The sequence below is a fragment of the Patiria miniata genome, unplaced genomic scaffold, assembly GCF_015706575.1.
Source record: "Patiria miniata isolate m_02_andy unplaced genomic scaffold, ASM1570657v1 HiC_scaffold_29, whole genome shotgun sequence".
NCBI lineage: Eukaryota > Metazoa > Echinodermata > Asteroidea > Valvatida > Asterinidae > Patiria > Patiria miniata.
The window spans coordinates 21,454,592-21,469,280 of record NW_024037068.1 but is presented as its reverse complement, the minus strand read 5'-3'; the positions used below and the strand labels follow the sequence as shown (position 1 = coordinate 21,469,280).

At 41.6% G+C, this 14,689-nt stretch overlaps 1 protein-coding gene across 1 annotated transcript; it reads left to right on the top strand.

Annotated features, from left to right (window-relative positions):
• The first annotated feature begins 1 nt into the window (after position 1).
• On the top strand, positions 2–7,538 carry LOC119735583 (platelet-activating factor acetylhydrolase IB subunit alpha1-like). The gene is made up of 5 exons (XM_038209346.1): positions 2–210; positions 2,405–2,494; positions 3,526–3,642; positions 4,801–4,923; positions 5,165–7,538. Exons 1-5 carry the CDS (start codon positions 133–135, stop codon positions 5,426–5,428), a joined length of 672 nt encoding a protein of 223 aa, XP_038065274.1. The 5' UTR covers positions 2–132; the 3' UTR covers positions 5,429–7,538.
• Positions 7,539–14,689: the final 7,151 nt, after the last annotated feature.

Here is a 14,689-nt window from a genome sequence, read left to right as displayed (position 1 = left end):
CAAACTTGCAGGTCGCGGGAAATACGTGGTTCGCGTAATTCACCGTGTGTTTGGGCCGGCCGCAGTTGTTTTGTTCGGGAAAATCAGCATTTGGGGAGTTTGTGTGCAAATTCAAGTGAAGAGGAAGCAGTGATGAGCTCTGAGACGAATACTGCGGCGATACCCGCGGCTCCTGAAGATGTGCAAGGTGATAAACGATGGATAAATATGGTAAGAATCGGCCAGAAAAAAATGGGCCGAGAGTGATTGAGCAGCTTCCCGTTTTGACCTTTACCAGTTACGATATGCTCTGTTCCATACTCTTCATGCTCTTTGGCTTTACATGTACCAAGTTACCTTGTTGTTTATTTATTAAAAGTTTAATATTTTTAACGACTGCACTTTCCTGGCCCAACTTTAATTTACCACATTATATACCCTTCAGGCTTCATCATTGATCATGTTGGGGCCGTATCATATTAAAGTCTGACGCCTCAGTCATAGGTTCGACGCCTAATATAAGTCCGAAATTTGTTTGAGCAAAATATGTCTTTCTTGTTGCGCGATCGATCAATCGCAACAAAAAGCGGATGTGTTGGTGAGCGATCTATTTATCTTTTGCGCAGCTATAGCTATCGGTTATTGTTTTAAATTGACTCCTAAATTTATTGCAGAGTATTTCATCTTCTCTTTCTGTTTCGTGGCTCTGGCTTGTCTGGAGGATTTTTTTTAAGGGGAATCAAGTCCAAAATTGTAATAGGCCTACATTGTACATGTAGGTCTGATTCCATCTCTTTAACACGAAGTCACAACGAAGTCACAAGTCCGAACAGAACAGTCACTGCGCATGTTCAGTGCTGTGCCTTTACAATACTAAAAACAATTAGTATAGGGACAGACTGGGACCGTGAGTGCATGAAAACGTGCAAAATTACTACTGACGTTTTTTAACTCACCATTCGGCTAATAAATGCCCACACAACACATACATCAAAATGCTATAGTTGTAAGCATGTCACCTGCGAAATTTGAGACCTTAAATCCAATTTTAAGGCAGGTTTTTGGCAGTTCAAAAACCACCCATGTCATTCTCCATGATCTGGAGATGTGCATGTGATTCACAAGGTATTCTGGGTAGATGCACTTAGTGCCTTGCAGCTTACTGGTTTTTTAATCGATGGCCAAAAGAACATAGCGCACTCTGTTAAAAAATGAAACATTCTGAATTCACTCTGATCAACAAGAGGGCGCTGTTTTATCTACACGATGAAAATGTTGTAGCTGAGGAGTCTTTTTGCACAATGCATTGCAGCACACATCAACATGATGTCTCACGTTTGGATTTTGATAACTCTCTGTAAAATTAGAATTAAAAACTGAATTTTTGGTGAGGCAATGCTCACAACAGCAACTTTGCGAGGCAAAATTTTCAGGGATTATTGAAGAAACTGTAGTGAGTAAGAAGCTTGCACATTTAATTCACACTGGTTTTATTATGCAGCACAAACTTTTGCACAATATGGATACCTTAAGTTTTGGGACTCTCATACACAGTATTGAGAGTCCCAAATTTTCGGACTAGTATAGGGACTGAGTCATGGTCAAATACCCACTGTAACCTGTAACTATTAGCCAGTGGAAAACAAGCCGTCCGCTTTAAAAAAAAAACAATTCATTTAAATTATGGACTGCTCAATGTTGCATTTTACAGTACCAACTAAACACCAAGCAATCTAAAATTCTAGAAAGTCTGGCTGATTGGTGGAATCCATAGCAGGACTGGTATCAAGTTAAACAAATTCATTTTTCGACCCACTGAATTAAACACACGGTTGACTCCAGTGTTGGAAGTCGAGTACTTTTTTCTGAGTATCAAGTACTGCCGAGTACTTAGGTCTCCGAGTACGAGTACTTGTATTCCGAGTACGAGTACTTCTATTTCCGAATAGGGCCATACCACAAGTGGATCATTGTGCATAGGCCCTAATGGGCCCAGGCCCAGTCAGACGGATATACACACCCACTCACGGCTAGCTGTTAAATGTGTTTGTGCAGACGTGCACAGAGGGAAATCAGGAAACTTTGATTTCTCCGCAAGCCAATCAACCATTTCCAACTGAAAGTATCGATAATAAAATAAGGCCGTGGTAAGTCAAGCTATACCAATTTTTTTTCGAGTACAGCTATTCGAGTACAAGTACTTTGATGATCGAGTACAATTTCGACATGTCGAGTACGAGTACTTTGCTGCCCGAGTACGAGTACCATCATTTAGAGTCGAGTACTTCGACATTCGAGTACGAGTATTAGTACTCCAAAAAAAGTAGTCATGTACTCATGTAGTACTCAAGTACGAGTACCGAGTACGAGCACTACAACACACGGTAGACTCTTTTATTGAAATGTTGCTTTCTTTCATTCACAGCATGAGCGTTATGTTAACGAGGCCAAGGAAAAGGAACCAGAAGTCCTTTTTGTGGGTGACTCCTTGATCCAGCTCATGACCCAGAATCAGGTAAACATCTAAACGGAGTTAACATACATACATGTAGTACAACTACAAAACCTTGCTGCCAAGTTCTGGCCAAGTTGCAATCCCAAGAGTTTTTGAAACCCTGGCTTTGCCCCTGGCTTCGGCTTAAAGGTACAGTCCATCATTTTGTAATGTGTGCATTATGTTCATTTGAAGCAGAAAAGTGCTCAAATGCTAAAGAAGGGTGCTGGACAACTAACCTGATGAAGTTTCAGCTCAGTGAAAGCTGTCAAAAAATGTCATATTTCACAGATTAGCAAGGAATTTGGGCTTTAGGTGCATAAGCCAAAATTCCTTGGCAAACCACAGGATGATGTGCTTACAGGGTTAGCACAGAAATTTTCTGCTATCGCTGTTAGCTCAGAATGGTTACTGTAAGCGCGAAATTCTGTGGTTAGCAGAGACGTGAAATAGGGCTCCGGACCCAATGTCATGGCGCTGCTAAGCACGAAATTTCTGCTAAAAGAGCATTGACCGATTGGACTAGCTCTCATTGTCTCAGAATCGGCAGTTTACTGTATGCACTGCTGTTAATATCCCAATGCAACAAGGTTCAACAAACTTTGATACCCCTGTTGCGCTGTGTTGTGTCTATGGCAAGATTAAGGATAATATTTATTATCTTCAAGTAAACTTGAATCCTCGATCCTGATTGGTCGATCCATGGCAACAAGCCGTGCTACATATAACCATGTAGCACGGCCATGGTCCATTCCATAGAAACAGGTACGTGTAATACACGTAGGATAAACGCTGAAAGGTTTGTGTACAGCGTGCGTGTTCAATCTTTTGAGTGCGTCATGTTTGCTTGAAGATAAATTTGTTATCGCGCTGTACGTCTGTGTCCCAAATACCACTCAGCCTTTGGCCTCGTGGTATGTGGGACACAGACGCACTACATTATTCCATGTTCCACTCGCGCCCGCGGGATATCTAATAATATATGATTTTCCAGATGAGATCTACTTGTTTGGCTCTTGCCGAAAGTATAATTTGAATATTTTTCTCTTCAGGTTTGGACGGATCTTTTTGAACCTCTTCACTCCCTCAACTTTGGCATCGGTGGAGACCAAACACAGCATGTTCTATGGCGCTTGCAGAACGGAGCACTGGATAACATTAAGCCAAAGGTATGATGTCTACTTGTGATAATAATGGTAATAATATGGATATTATAATTATCCCTAACTTTCTAGGCCTTTTTGCTAGGTTGTAGCCGCAATCCTGCAAAATCCTCCAATTGGCCTCATGGAAAAATAGCATTTAGCCTCAATCCTGCAAATTCCTCCATTATTTTTTGAATATGGTCTGTGGAGGGGTGACCACTGCCTGAATCCTGCAAAATCCTCCAGCAGTGACTGTCAATATGTTGAGGCTTGGCCAGTGACATCCTGGAGCAGTACGGAGGATTTCAAGCAGAATCCAGGCCTATAATTATGCATGGCTGAGCAAAAAGAACACAAGGTCCGGCCCAAGACCTTGACGTCCTACAAAATCAGTAGCGCACTTTTGCCATGTAACCTCAATCCCAAATTCTTCCACTTTGGCAAAGAGGATTTTGAAGGATTCAGGGCAGTTAGGGTTAATTATCATTATTATTAATTATTTCTGGTAATGAAACCAAGGATTCCTCAAAAGCGCCCTTGGCACTGTAGCTCGCAAGCCTGAAGAAACCTGTAGAGAGAAGACACTGAGAAGAAGTTACAGTTTTAGAGGTGGGAGGAAAACCCAGAAGAATGGTCTTGGAGAAACCCACAGATTCAGGCAGGGACTGAAAACCCAATCCACATATTGGCCCAGGCGGGAATCGAACCCGCGTCACACCAACGTGACTCCCCTTATACAGTGCACATACATGTATTGACCACACAGGTTGACACAGCGCGGTATTACCCCTGCTCTTCGGGCCAATGAGTACATTCCAAAGACCATCTCAGCTCCCTGGATAGTATACAGCTCGTTACTGCCATACATGCAGGTGCAGGCGGCTAAATCAACCATAACCATCTGTGCCCTAACAGGTACCCATTTACTCCTGGCTGGGGAGAAGCAATGAGTGACAAAGTGCCTTGCCCAAGAGAATAGAGCACACGTACCACACTCCCAGGCTGGACTCGAACCCACAACCGGCAGAATTACCTCCAAGATCATGAGTTCAATGCACCAGACCACAAGGTCTTGGCACTCCACTTTTTACACAGCCGTTTTTTACTTCAAAAGTTGGTCTTGTCCTTCACCGAGTCCGTAGTGTGTTCTTATGTCAATGTTTATATACATTTCTTCAACAGGTGATCGTTTTGCTAGTAGGCACCAACAATCACGACCACACGGCAGATCAGACATTTGAAGGCATTGAAACCATCATCAAGTACATTACGACAAAGATACCGGCGGCGCAACTAATTGTCATGGTAGGTTCTTATGTGAATTTGCCAGAGCTCCCTGTTGTTGAGTAATGGCTTGTAATTAAAGGCATATTGTTTCCAATAATAACACCAATCAAAATCCAAAGAAATTGTTCAAAATCTAACTTGTTCAAGTTTCAGCACAGTGGATATTACACTTTTCAAGAAAATAGTGCAAAATCATGTACAATCTTAATGTGACTAGTTTAAAAACCGGAGTTTTGTTTCTTTTATATCTCTGTTGCAGGCCATTCCGCCCAGGGGGCAGCACCCAAACAAACTACGCAACAAAATCAAATCCATCAACAGCTCCCTGGCAGAGCTGCTCGGCACCCATCCGTCAAAGTACCCCAAGGCCGAGTATTTCGACGCCAACAGTGACTTTGTGATCGACGACGGCACGATATGTCACAGCGACATGTACGACTATCTACATTTGACCAATCAGGGTTACCAGAAAATTTGTGAGCCTCTCAGGGAAAGGATAGACGAAGTGCTACAAGGAAAGTAGGTATGTATGTGTAGACCTCAATACTAACTGGCCAGTGCACCCTGAAGCCACTGATCCGCCATCTTGGATCCCCAAAATATCATGCTGAGACCACAGACATCTTAAAATCTGGACACAGATTCACAAATAATAATGCTATGTTACGCGAGGTGCAAACATGCATCTAAACCTTCTTATTGTTATGTTAAATAACTGGCGTAATGTAGACGCCCTCTTGCACATTCAAGTCACGCCCATGATGAGCGAGCGTTCGCGTAATTGACATATGCTATATATGCGCAGCATTTTGGTATCTGTTTTGAAAGCGAATGTTGTGTCTAGGTTTTTTAAGATTTCTTTAGCCGGGACGTGCATGTACATCGTTCTGCAGTTAAGGGTTTTTAGTTTTCGCTTAAAACAACCAATTCCTAATCCCCATCCTGTTAAACTCCAACACCAGGGTTTGTTGGAATCTGTTGGAATGAGTACTGCACTAGTAAACTGATTATGCTTTACACGGGGTTAAGCATACCACCAATAATCAGAGTCCAACAGTTTTTGTGTACAGTTTATTATATGGTGTTGGAATTTGCAGGAGTGAGGAAGATCCCTAGTAAATCACTCAAGGGGTTGGGGTTAAGAATCAAGTTTTCTTTGGATGTTGGCTCGGCCTTGGAATAGGAATGTTTCAGTCTCAAAAGCCGGTCAGAATGTACCATTCTTAGGGCATGTAGGAATCTCTTGCCTTGAGCTATTGTTTGAGGTCTTCACACCCATTATAACTATTTGGGATGATGCTGACAATATAGCGGCCGGTGGCTCTGGAAGCCTGTTTTGTACACGGCCTTATTTTCCCCGCCTTAACCCTGAAAAAGAAATCCAATAACAAGTACTGTACCCCAAAAAACCTCGCTTTTTCATGGGTGACCCAATATGGCGGACGGCGGCTTCATTTAGTGGGCATTGTCAGCCAGTCCAAATAGAATAGATGTTAGTGGTGCAGACCAAATACATAAATGGCCATCTTGGTCTTGCACCCTGGAAACTGCAGTGTATTACAAATGTATTTTGCCATAGTGCCATCGGCACCAGTCTATTACTGTCCAATTGACTTGTACAAATAAAAATGCTTGGGGAATGTACACGAAAAGTAACCGTTCCCAAATGTCCTAGCGGTATGTGAATAATGTCCATTCTTATTGTATCAAAGTGCTATGATGTTTGTGCGAAAACAGTTGTGCGTGTTGGTCAAATAATAAGTGAGCTGAGGGGTCAATTGTGCATATTATCCAATCATGTCTCGTGATGGCTAATACGCTAATTATTGAACAGTGTAGCTGTGAGAAAAATATTTGCGCCATGTGATGTTGGAAAGTACTGTCTATGTCTCCTTCAACTTTTCTTTGTTGTATTTTTGGATTCTTTTTTTAATTTATGTATACCTTTTTTATCAGCGGTTATCTTTTCTAAATATTCAAGGCTTGTAAGAAAAAGAAAGAGCAAAACTTAGAAATGTCTGCGCTTTTTTTTCTCTCCAAGAATACAGAATTACTGTATCTTGTGTATATAATTATATTGTAAAAAGCGCTTTATGATTGGCTGCTGGTTGTGTTTTCAGCCAGATTAGGCCAATCAACAAACCCGATGAATAGAACTATTGGAAGGGGCCTTACAGTGTATTACATGTAAAAGGGTAAGGGAACCATACCAGTCAGACTCAGTGTGACAAAGACCAAGTTCTTTGTTTAGACAAATTTTGCCTTTCATTTAACAATAACAATAAAATATATTAACATTTCACTTGTGTACAGTTCTTGGTATATTCTGTTAACATGGTTAAGGCCAAGGAAAAAAACCCTGCATTTCTGGTTTATACCCCAAACATTGACCAACATGGATCTATATCATGCAGAACCTACATCTTTTTATTTGAAAATGAAGAAAAGAATATAATAAAATGGTGCCGTCCCATTTTTATTATATTTTCTGTAGGTTGGTCGGCTCAACAAAGCCAATTAAAAGTGCAGCAAGCGCAGAATGCACAGTTGATTCACGTATTAACTGTTACAAATGCATGCAAAAATCCCCCCCAAAAATTTAAAATCATCCAACACTACTTTGTTTCTGGTTATAAAAATTAAGCGCAAAATGTTTTTTTTTTAAAGTACCCGCCCACACAACCTTTTTTCAATGTAATAGGAAACACACTTTTTTTTTGGCCTAATCATGATCTTGAAACAGAGTAGATTGGTTGACATGGTTTATTCTCAGGCTTAAGTTCAGAAAACCTTAAAGTCACTACATGTATGTGAATGGAAACTTGTATCAAAAGTACCTTGCCAATATATATGAAGAGCTCTAATAGTTGTGCTAGTTTAAAATGTGTAGATGATATGTGTATGGTGGCTTCTGCGAATGCGTACCGTTAGATGTAGTTCAGTGTTGTACAAAATGTAAACTGGTTTATCGTCAAAAAAATGCATTCAAAATGCACAAAGTGGCAATTTAGTATGAATGGAATTTACATAACTCACCTTTTTAAAGCTACAGTCCATCATTTGCAGCCATCCAAAAAGTAACTGACTTACTATTATTGTTGAAAAGCATATTTGGTTTAAAGATAGTAATAAGACTTTTTCCCTGTGAAATTATTCTTTCTGGTAAGCTGTCATTTTGGAGAAATCAATGAAAGAAGGCCTTTCCAATGATGCGTCTTAAGATGCATCGTTGGAAATTTTTGTTAATACTGGTGGTTGGTTTTTTTATTCGGCGAAGTGCGCGCAAGCGTTGACACGAAGCACATGTTTGCTTTAATTGCTATAATTCGTCAGGTTAGTGCGCGACATCGCGTATAGCTGCAATCTGCTCAGTGAGAACGTGTCTCAGACGCTGAATTCAGGCCCAATTCAGAACACGACTCAGCAACTTTTGATTTGAAATTGAGGTCCTAGAATATTGTTTTCGCGGAATATAAAGTGCACTGAGCTGAAACTTCATCAGGTTAGTTGTTCAGCACCCTTCTGTGGATTTTGAACACTTTCTTTGCCTCAAACGAACATAATGCACACATTACAAATGATGGACTGTACCTTTAAAACAGACTTCAGCTTTCAAAACAAAGTTGAGAGCAAACTTTGTTCAGACATTTTTAGTTAGCATCAATCAGTGAGAAATGTGAGGAAAAATGTCACATTTTGGACCCTAAATTCATAGCACATCATTTGATCTACACAGATACCTCAATATTAATTTTGCTACATGTAGTTCATTTAATTTCTTTAAACTTGCAACCATTTTATTGATAATCATAGCTAGCGAGATCCAGATGACCATAAAATGGCAATCAAATGTTTAGAACATTTATGTAACTCCTTTAAAAAAAAAAACAGGGCTAAAATGTGTATTTGTTACCTGTCTTGATTTTTTTTGTATAAATTTGTAAATACAGGTATATTTTGGGTTTTTCTGAAGCCGCTTTGTCTCTAAACTGGAGGCCGGGATTTATTGTCAAAATGACAAACGAGCTCTTTTGGTTGATTTAAGGTTTTGTAAAAATCTTCCAATTTGGAAAGTTTTTCTTTTCTTCAGACTTCAGATCTTCGTACACGTAACTTGCCAAAGCACCTAGAGGTGCCTTTTCATAATTCCAATGCAAAACTTGATCCACAGATATGTCACATTCCAACTTAACTTTTGGCTGTCTGCAAATTTTACAGACTTACAAAAATTAATTCTGTAGTTGGGTCCAAAACATAAGTTCCGTGACCATTCTCTGGCTAGGATGGTTTGACGATGGATTTGACTTCTATGGACCATTTATAAAGAAATTAGCCCCCCGGTCCCTCCCAAAAATCCCGGCATTTTTCGCTAGGGGGCCAAATCCAAGATGGCCGCCGGCGCCATCTTGAAAAATTAACTTTTGAACCAGAGCACCTAGAATCATGTATGAAGACACTTTTTCAGGTAAGTCGACCATGAGGATTCCGATTCCGACATCAGTTTGACGCTATGGCATCATTTTGACCCAGAAATCCAAGATAACCCCCATTTGATAGAGCAAAAACATAACTTTTGAACGGGAGCACATAGGATCATAAATGAACACATTATTTTGACAAAATCGTTGCGCTGATGCAATTTAAGAAGGTCCTGGACCCATCCAACATAAGATGCAAGGTCCTAATGGGATCGAGGACCATATCGGCTGGATTTTGTATAAACTTGTTTAGCACAACGACGTTCTGAGTTGTTTTAACAAAGCGCACTTCCTTTTTTAGGTTGTGTCCCTAATGAGGCTACGGCAATCATCATAATCATCATCATCATCATAATCACTACATATATGTTGGCACCAAATTATTCTTTTTTTATATATTTTATATCACAAAACACTTCCGATACTTCTTACTGTTATACGTTTCCTGGAATTGTTACGCGTACTGCAATGATGCTGTAGTTTCGGTGGTTTGAGATGAATTGGGAACGTGCATGTATCTTACGACAATGTCCATCGTTCCATGTGTCCTCCAGTGTGGTAGGCTTTGCGACAAGGCCACCGATTCTATGACCTCAAATGAGAGGTTGGACAATGTCAAGAAAAAGGCCCTGTAATGGAGCGGTCTGGACAAGTTTGGAGATGTCCACGCAACTGACAATTCGGATAAAAGCCCTGTCGGACAATATGTGTCCGTGATGCATGTAGCTTGACCTTATGAAATACCAAGAAACTTGAACAGGCCAACAAAAGACAAGAAAAACAAGAGGGTGATGAATGCCAATTTCAGTCTTTGTCTATGTCTGTTGTCTAGTTCTGTTGCCCAGCTGCGGCTTCAGCTGCCAAGGAGCTGCAATCGAGTTTGGGGGCAATACATCATAAAACAAAGTGCCAATGGTGCTGTTAGACAGATTCAGCAAAGCACCCAGAATCAAAGCCAATCCTGATTTCGTACGATCACGCCAGCTTTCAAGAGACAGAGTGGCCTTGGAAGATCAGAGCCTGCAAGATAGAATCAACTGTCTGATCGATCCTGCAGCTGATCAGCCCTACGCGCTTGAAATCAGATATCACCTCAAATGTCGTTTGAAATAATGCGTTGCTATCAGAAAATAAGTGAAGATGACAAACTCCCACGCATGCTCAATGTAACTCTCTATAAGGTTCAGACCACCTTCTTTGGTTATGTAAGAACAGTAACCCTAACCCTAACCCTAATCCCAGCATCCAGGGTCAAGTCATCCTATATAAAAGATATCCTAAGCCAGGAGTTTGAGGGCACGATCGGCTTTCGCTCCAACCCTCGGAGGAACCTGAGTGATCTAATCCATGACACGTCTGGGGGGGGTCTTGTAGAAGTAGCTCTGTCCTCTATCGGTGTCGGCATAGTAGTAAGCAATTGGTGCGCAATGTGGCTGAGCGGCTCAAAGATGTCATCAGTTCAATCCAACTCGTCCCAGAGCTGGAAAAGGGGAGCAACTCTCGCTTCTCATGGTGCAGCAGATATCTGCTTTGCGTGGGAAGAGGGGGTAGATCTGTCCCCAAGCACACTCTCTCTCACCTCTCTCATCACACAGTACGTCATAAAGTGACCAACCACATCCGCCATCAATGCCACCGTCACCCTTCGCGGGATGACTTACATGCAGCAATGAGCGTGTCGGCTCTTAGTAGAAGCTGGTCATGGGGTTCAGCTACCCAAGCGTGCTTCTCCTGCAAGACGTCTGAACCATGTATGACCTGGAGCGGTGCTCGGTCTATCCCAAGGAAATCGCTGATGAAGAACCAATCATCAGTGACATTGACACTGATGACTTTCTCAACAACAACTTTATAGGAGGAGGAAACGCACCGCTGTAACTTGATGTTTCTGCAGCGTCTAGAACCTCTTGTACATGAGAAAAAGGCAAATATCCAGGATGAGCTTTTGCGCATCAAAGACGCAAAGACTGTCTCACAAATACTGGCTGATGAGGAGGCTGAGATGAAAGCAGGTACGTCATTAAGGACCACACGGCGCTGTGAGCCGCCCATCCACCCTAATCATGCAACAAAGAGCCATGCGCTTAGTGCCGATGATTAAGACAGCTTGTCTTTGACATGATTCACAACTGACTTGTTGAGCAGTCAGTGTAAGCCTTGCGCTTCCCCTGCTCCATATTCAAGCCATCATGACACCGAATAGTTTGCTCGGCTGCATCAGGTTGCCATTCACTGATGATTAGTTCTCCTTCAGCGATCTCCTCAGGAGAGACCGAGCACCGCTCCAGGTCATGCATGGTCTAAAGGCCGCGGAGGAGAAGCACATTTAGGTAGCTGATCCCCATGCCCAGCTTGTAGTAAGAGTCTAGTATAAGCTCCTTGCTGTAAGTCATCCCGAGAAGGGTGATGGTGGCACTTCTGGCAGATGTGGTTGGTAGCTTTATGACATACTGTGTGATGAGAGAGGTGAGAGGGGGAGTGCTCGGGGACAGATCTACCCCCTCTTCCAAAGCAAAGCAGATTGCAAGCAGAACTCCTTCTCCTCCTGCTCTAGCACCTTGACCCTCGGTGCCTACGGAACGAGTTTGATTATTCATTCCTAAGCCAATCAGCCACATTGTGCACCAGTTGCTATCTGCTATGCTGACACCGATGGAGGACACAGCTGCTTCGACATAAGAACCACCCTCCCCCCCCCCCCCCCCACAGACGCGTCACAGTCTAGGTCGCTATGTCTCCTTCGAGGATGGGAGTGGAAGGTAATCTTGCCCTCGCATGAATAGGGTGACTTGACCCTGGATGTTGGGAAGCCATATACACAGAGAAGGTTTATCCTGTCATCTCTGAGGAGGCTCTAAAGTGCCCTTAGCTTATGTTCCTCAAAGATAACTGTTCTGATGTGGTCAAAGAAGATCGTTTGATCCTCATGGAGAAAGGCATAGTGCATTCGGGAGAGTTTGTCATCTTCACTTATTTTCTGATAGCTACGCACATAAATTCAACCGGCATTTGAGGGTGATATCTGATCTCAAGCGCATAGGGGTGATCATAATGCAGGATCGATCAGACAGTCGATTTTGTCTTGCAGGCTCTGAACTTCCATGGTTAATGTGTGTCTCTTGAAATCTGGCCATGCGTGATCATACAAAATCAGGATTGGCTTTGATTCTGGGTGCTTTGCTTAATTCATGTTACAGCTCCATTAACATTTTGTTTTATGATGCATTAAACCCAGACTCGATTGCAGCTCCTTGGCAGCTGAAGCCGCAGCTGGGCAACAGAACTAGACAACAGACATAGACAAAGACTGAGATCGGCATTCGTCAACCTCTCTTTTTCTTTTTTTGTAGGTCTGTTTTAAGTTTCTTGTCTCGTTTCTTGGTGTTTCAAAGGGTCAACCTAAATGTATCACAGACACACTGTCCGACAGGACATTTATTGCAAATGACAGTTTTGTGGACATCTCAAAACTTGTTCTGACCGCTCCATTACAGGGCCTTTTTCTTGATTTTCCCACATCTCAATTGAGGTAATGGGGTCGGTGGCCTTGTCGCAAAGCCTACCACACTGGAGGACACATGGAACAGTGGACATTGTCGTAAGCTATGTTCTCAATTCACATCACAAACCAGGGAAACCACAGCATCATTACAGTGCGCGTACCAATCCGAGGAAACAATAACAGTAAGAAGTAGCAGAAGTGTTTGTGATATCAAATATATAAAAAGCGAATAATTTGGTGCCAACATACATGTAATATGCAGTGTGATGATTATGATGATTGCCGTAGTCAGTAGGGACAAAACCTGAAAATGAAGTGTGCTTTGTTAAAACAAGACAGAACTTCATTGTGCTAATCATTTTTAAAACCAGCTGATATGGCCCTCGATCCCATTCGGACCTCACTCCTTAAGAACCATTGGCCATCATGTCTGGCTGCGGGTTCTCGCTCCATTTATGCTGGATGGGTCCAGGACCTTCTTAAATTGCATCAGCTCAACGATTTTGCCAAAATAATGTGTTCATTCATGATTCTAGGTGCTCCCGTAAGAAATTTATGTTTTTGCTCTATCGAATGGGGGTCATCTTGGATTTCTGGGTCAAAATGACGTCATAGCGTCAAACTGATGTCGGAATCGGAATTCTCATGGTCGACTTACCTGGAAAAGTGTCTTCATACGTGATTCTAGGTGCTCTGGTTCAAAAGTTAATTTTTCAAGATGGCGCCGGCGGCCATCTTGGATTTGGCCCCCTAGCGAAAAATGCCGGGATTTTTGGGAGGGACCGGGGGGCTAATTTCTTTATAAATGGTCCATAGAAGTCAAATCCATCGTCAAACCATCCTAGCCAGAGAATGGTCACGGAACTTATGTTTTGGACCCAACTACTGTACCAGTGTATAATCAGACTCCATGTATGTATGTAATCATGTATGTAACGCTGCTCTTCAGGCTAGTCAATAATACAGGGCTGTGCATTTCTGAATAATGTACATGTAGTGTTTGATCATTCCAACTTGGTCTGGATTGAATTTCAATTTTGAAATGCACTGATCAAATTGAAAAAGAGCTTAATAAAATATTAAGAACAGGTGGCATAATGCCTGATGTTTGAGCAATTTTCAAGGGGCCATGCGATGAATTTTTCTTAGGAATGCATTTTGTGCAACTTTCTACTCCTCTTAAATGTATGAAAACTACTTGGTTACTTTTATTGAGAATTGCACTTCTTTAAACATTTGAAATTGTCCATGCTTTTCCGGACAGCTGAGGGCACTGTTGCTGTGATGTCATTCCAGGAAGACACTATTCAGTTTAGGGGTTTTCTGTTCAAACTGTGAACCCAAAATTTGCTCATTGAATACATTTGTTAGAAAGGGTTGCTAATACTACCATGTACTTACACAACAACGAAACACCAAAGAAAACTTACGACAGCAAAGTATCCAAATTTTTAGCAACTTTAATTTTGTGCTTAAATAGCTGTAACATTGAGGTTTAATAAGGAAATTCACATTAGCATAAAAACCAAAAAGGCACCAAAATACCCTTGAAAATGGCAAAACAAAAATGGAAAATAAGGTTAAATGGGACACAATGGTGCATTTTCAAGGAATGCATTAAAAAACTTACATTGCATGGGCCCTTTAAAAAAAGAGAAATTTGATGAAATGGGAGCTCTCAAATCATGCAAATCAAGAAAAGTGGCATATGTATACATGTAAAAAACAATAAAACCATGCAACTTAATACGATTTAAACAAAAATCGTGGACGTTTTTTTAATCATCTCCTCGAGACCACTCGC

Bases quoted from the DNA above. Each gene is read 5' to 3' on its own strand.
- LOC119735583 (XM_038209346.1), top strand. From the start codon at position 133: ATGAGCTCTGAGACGAATACTGCGGCGATACCCGCGGCTCCTGAAGAT. The intron at 211-2,404 runs GTAAGAATCGGC...TTTCATTCACAG, and splicing joins ATAAACGATGGATAAATATG to CATGAGCGTTATGTTAACGA. The intron at 4,924-5,164 runs GTAGGTTCTTAT...TCTCTGTTGCAG, and splicing joins CGGCGCAACTAATTGTCATG to GCCATTCCGCCCAGGGGGCA.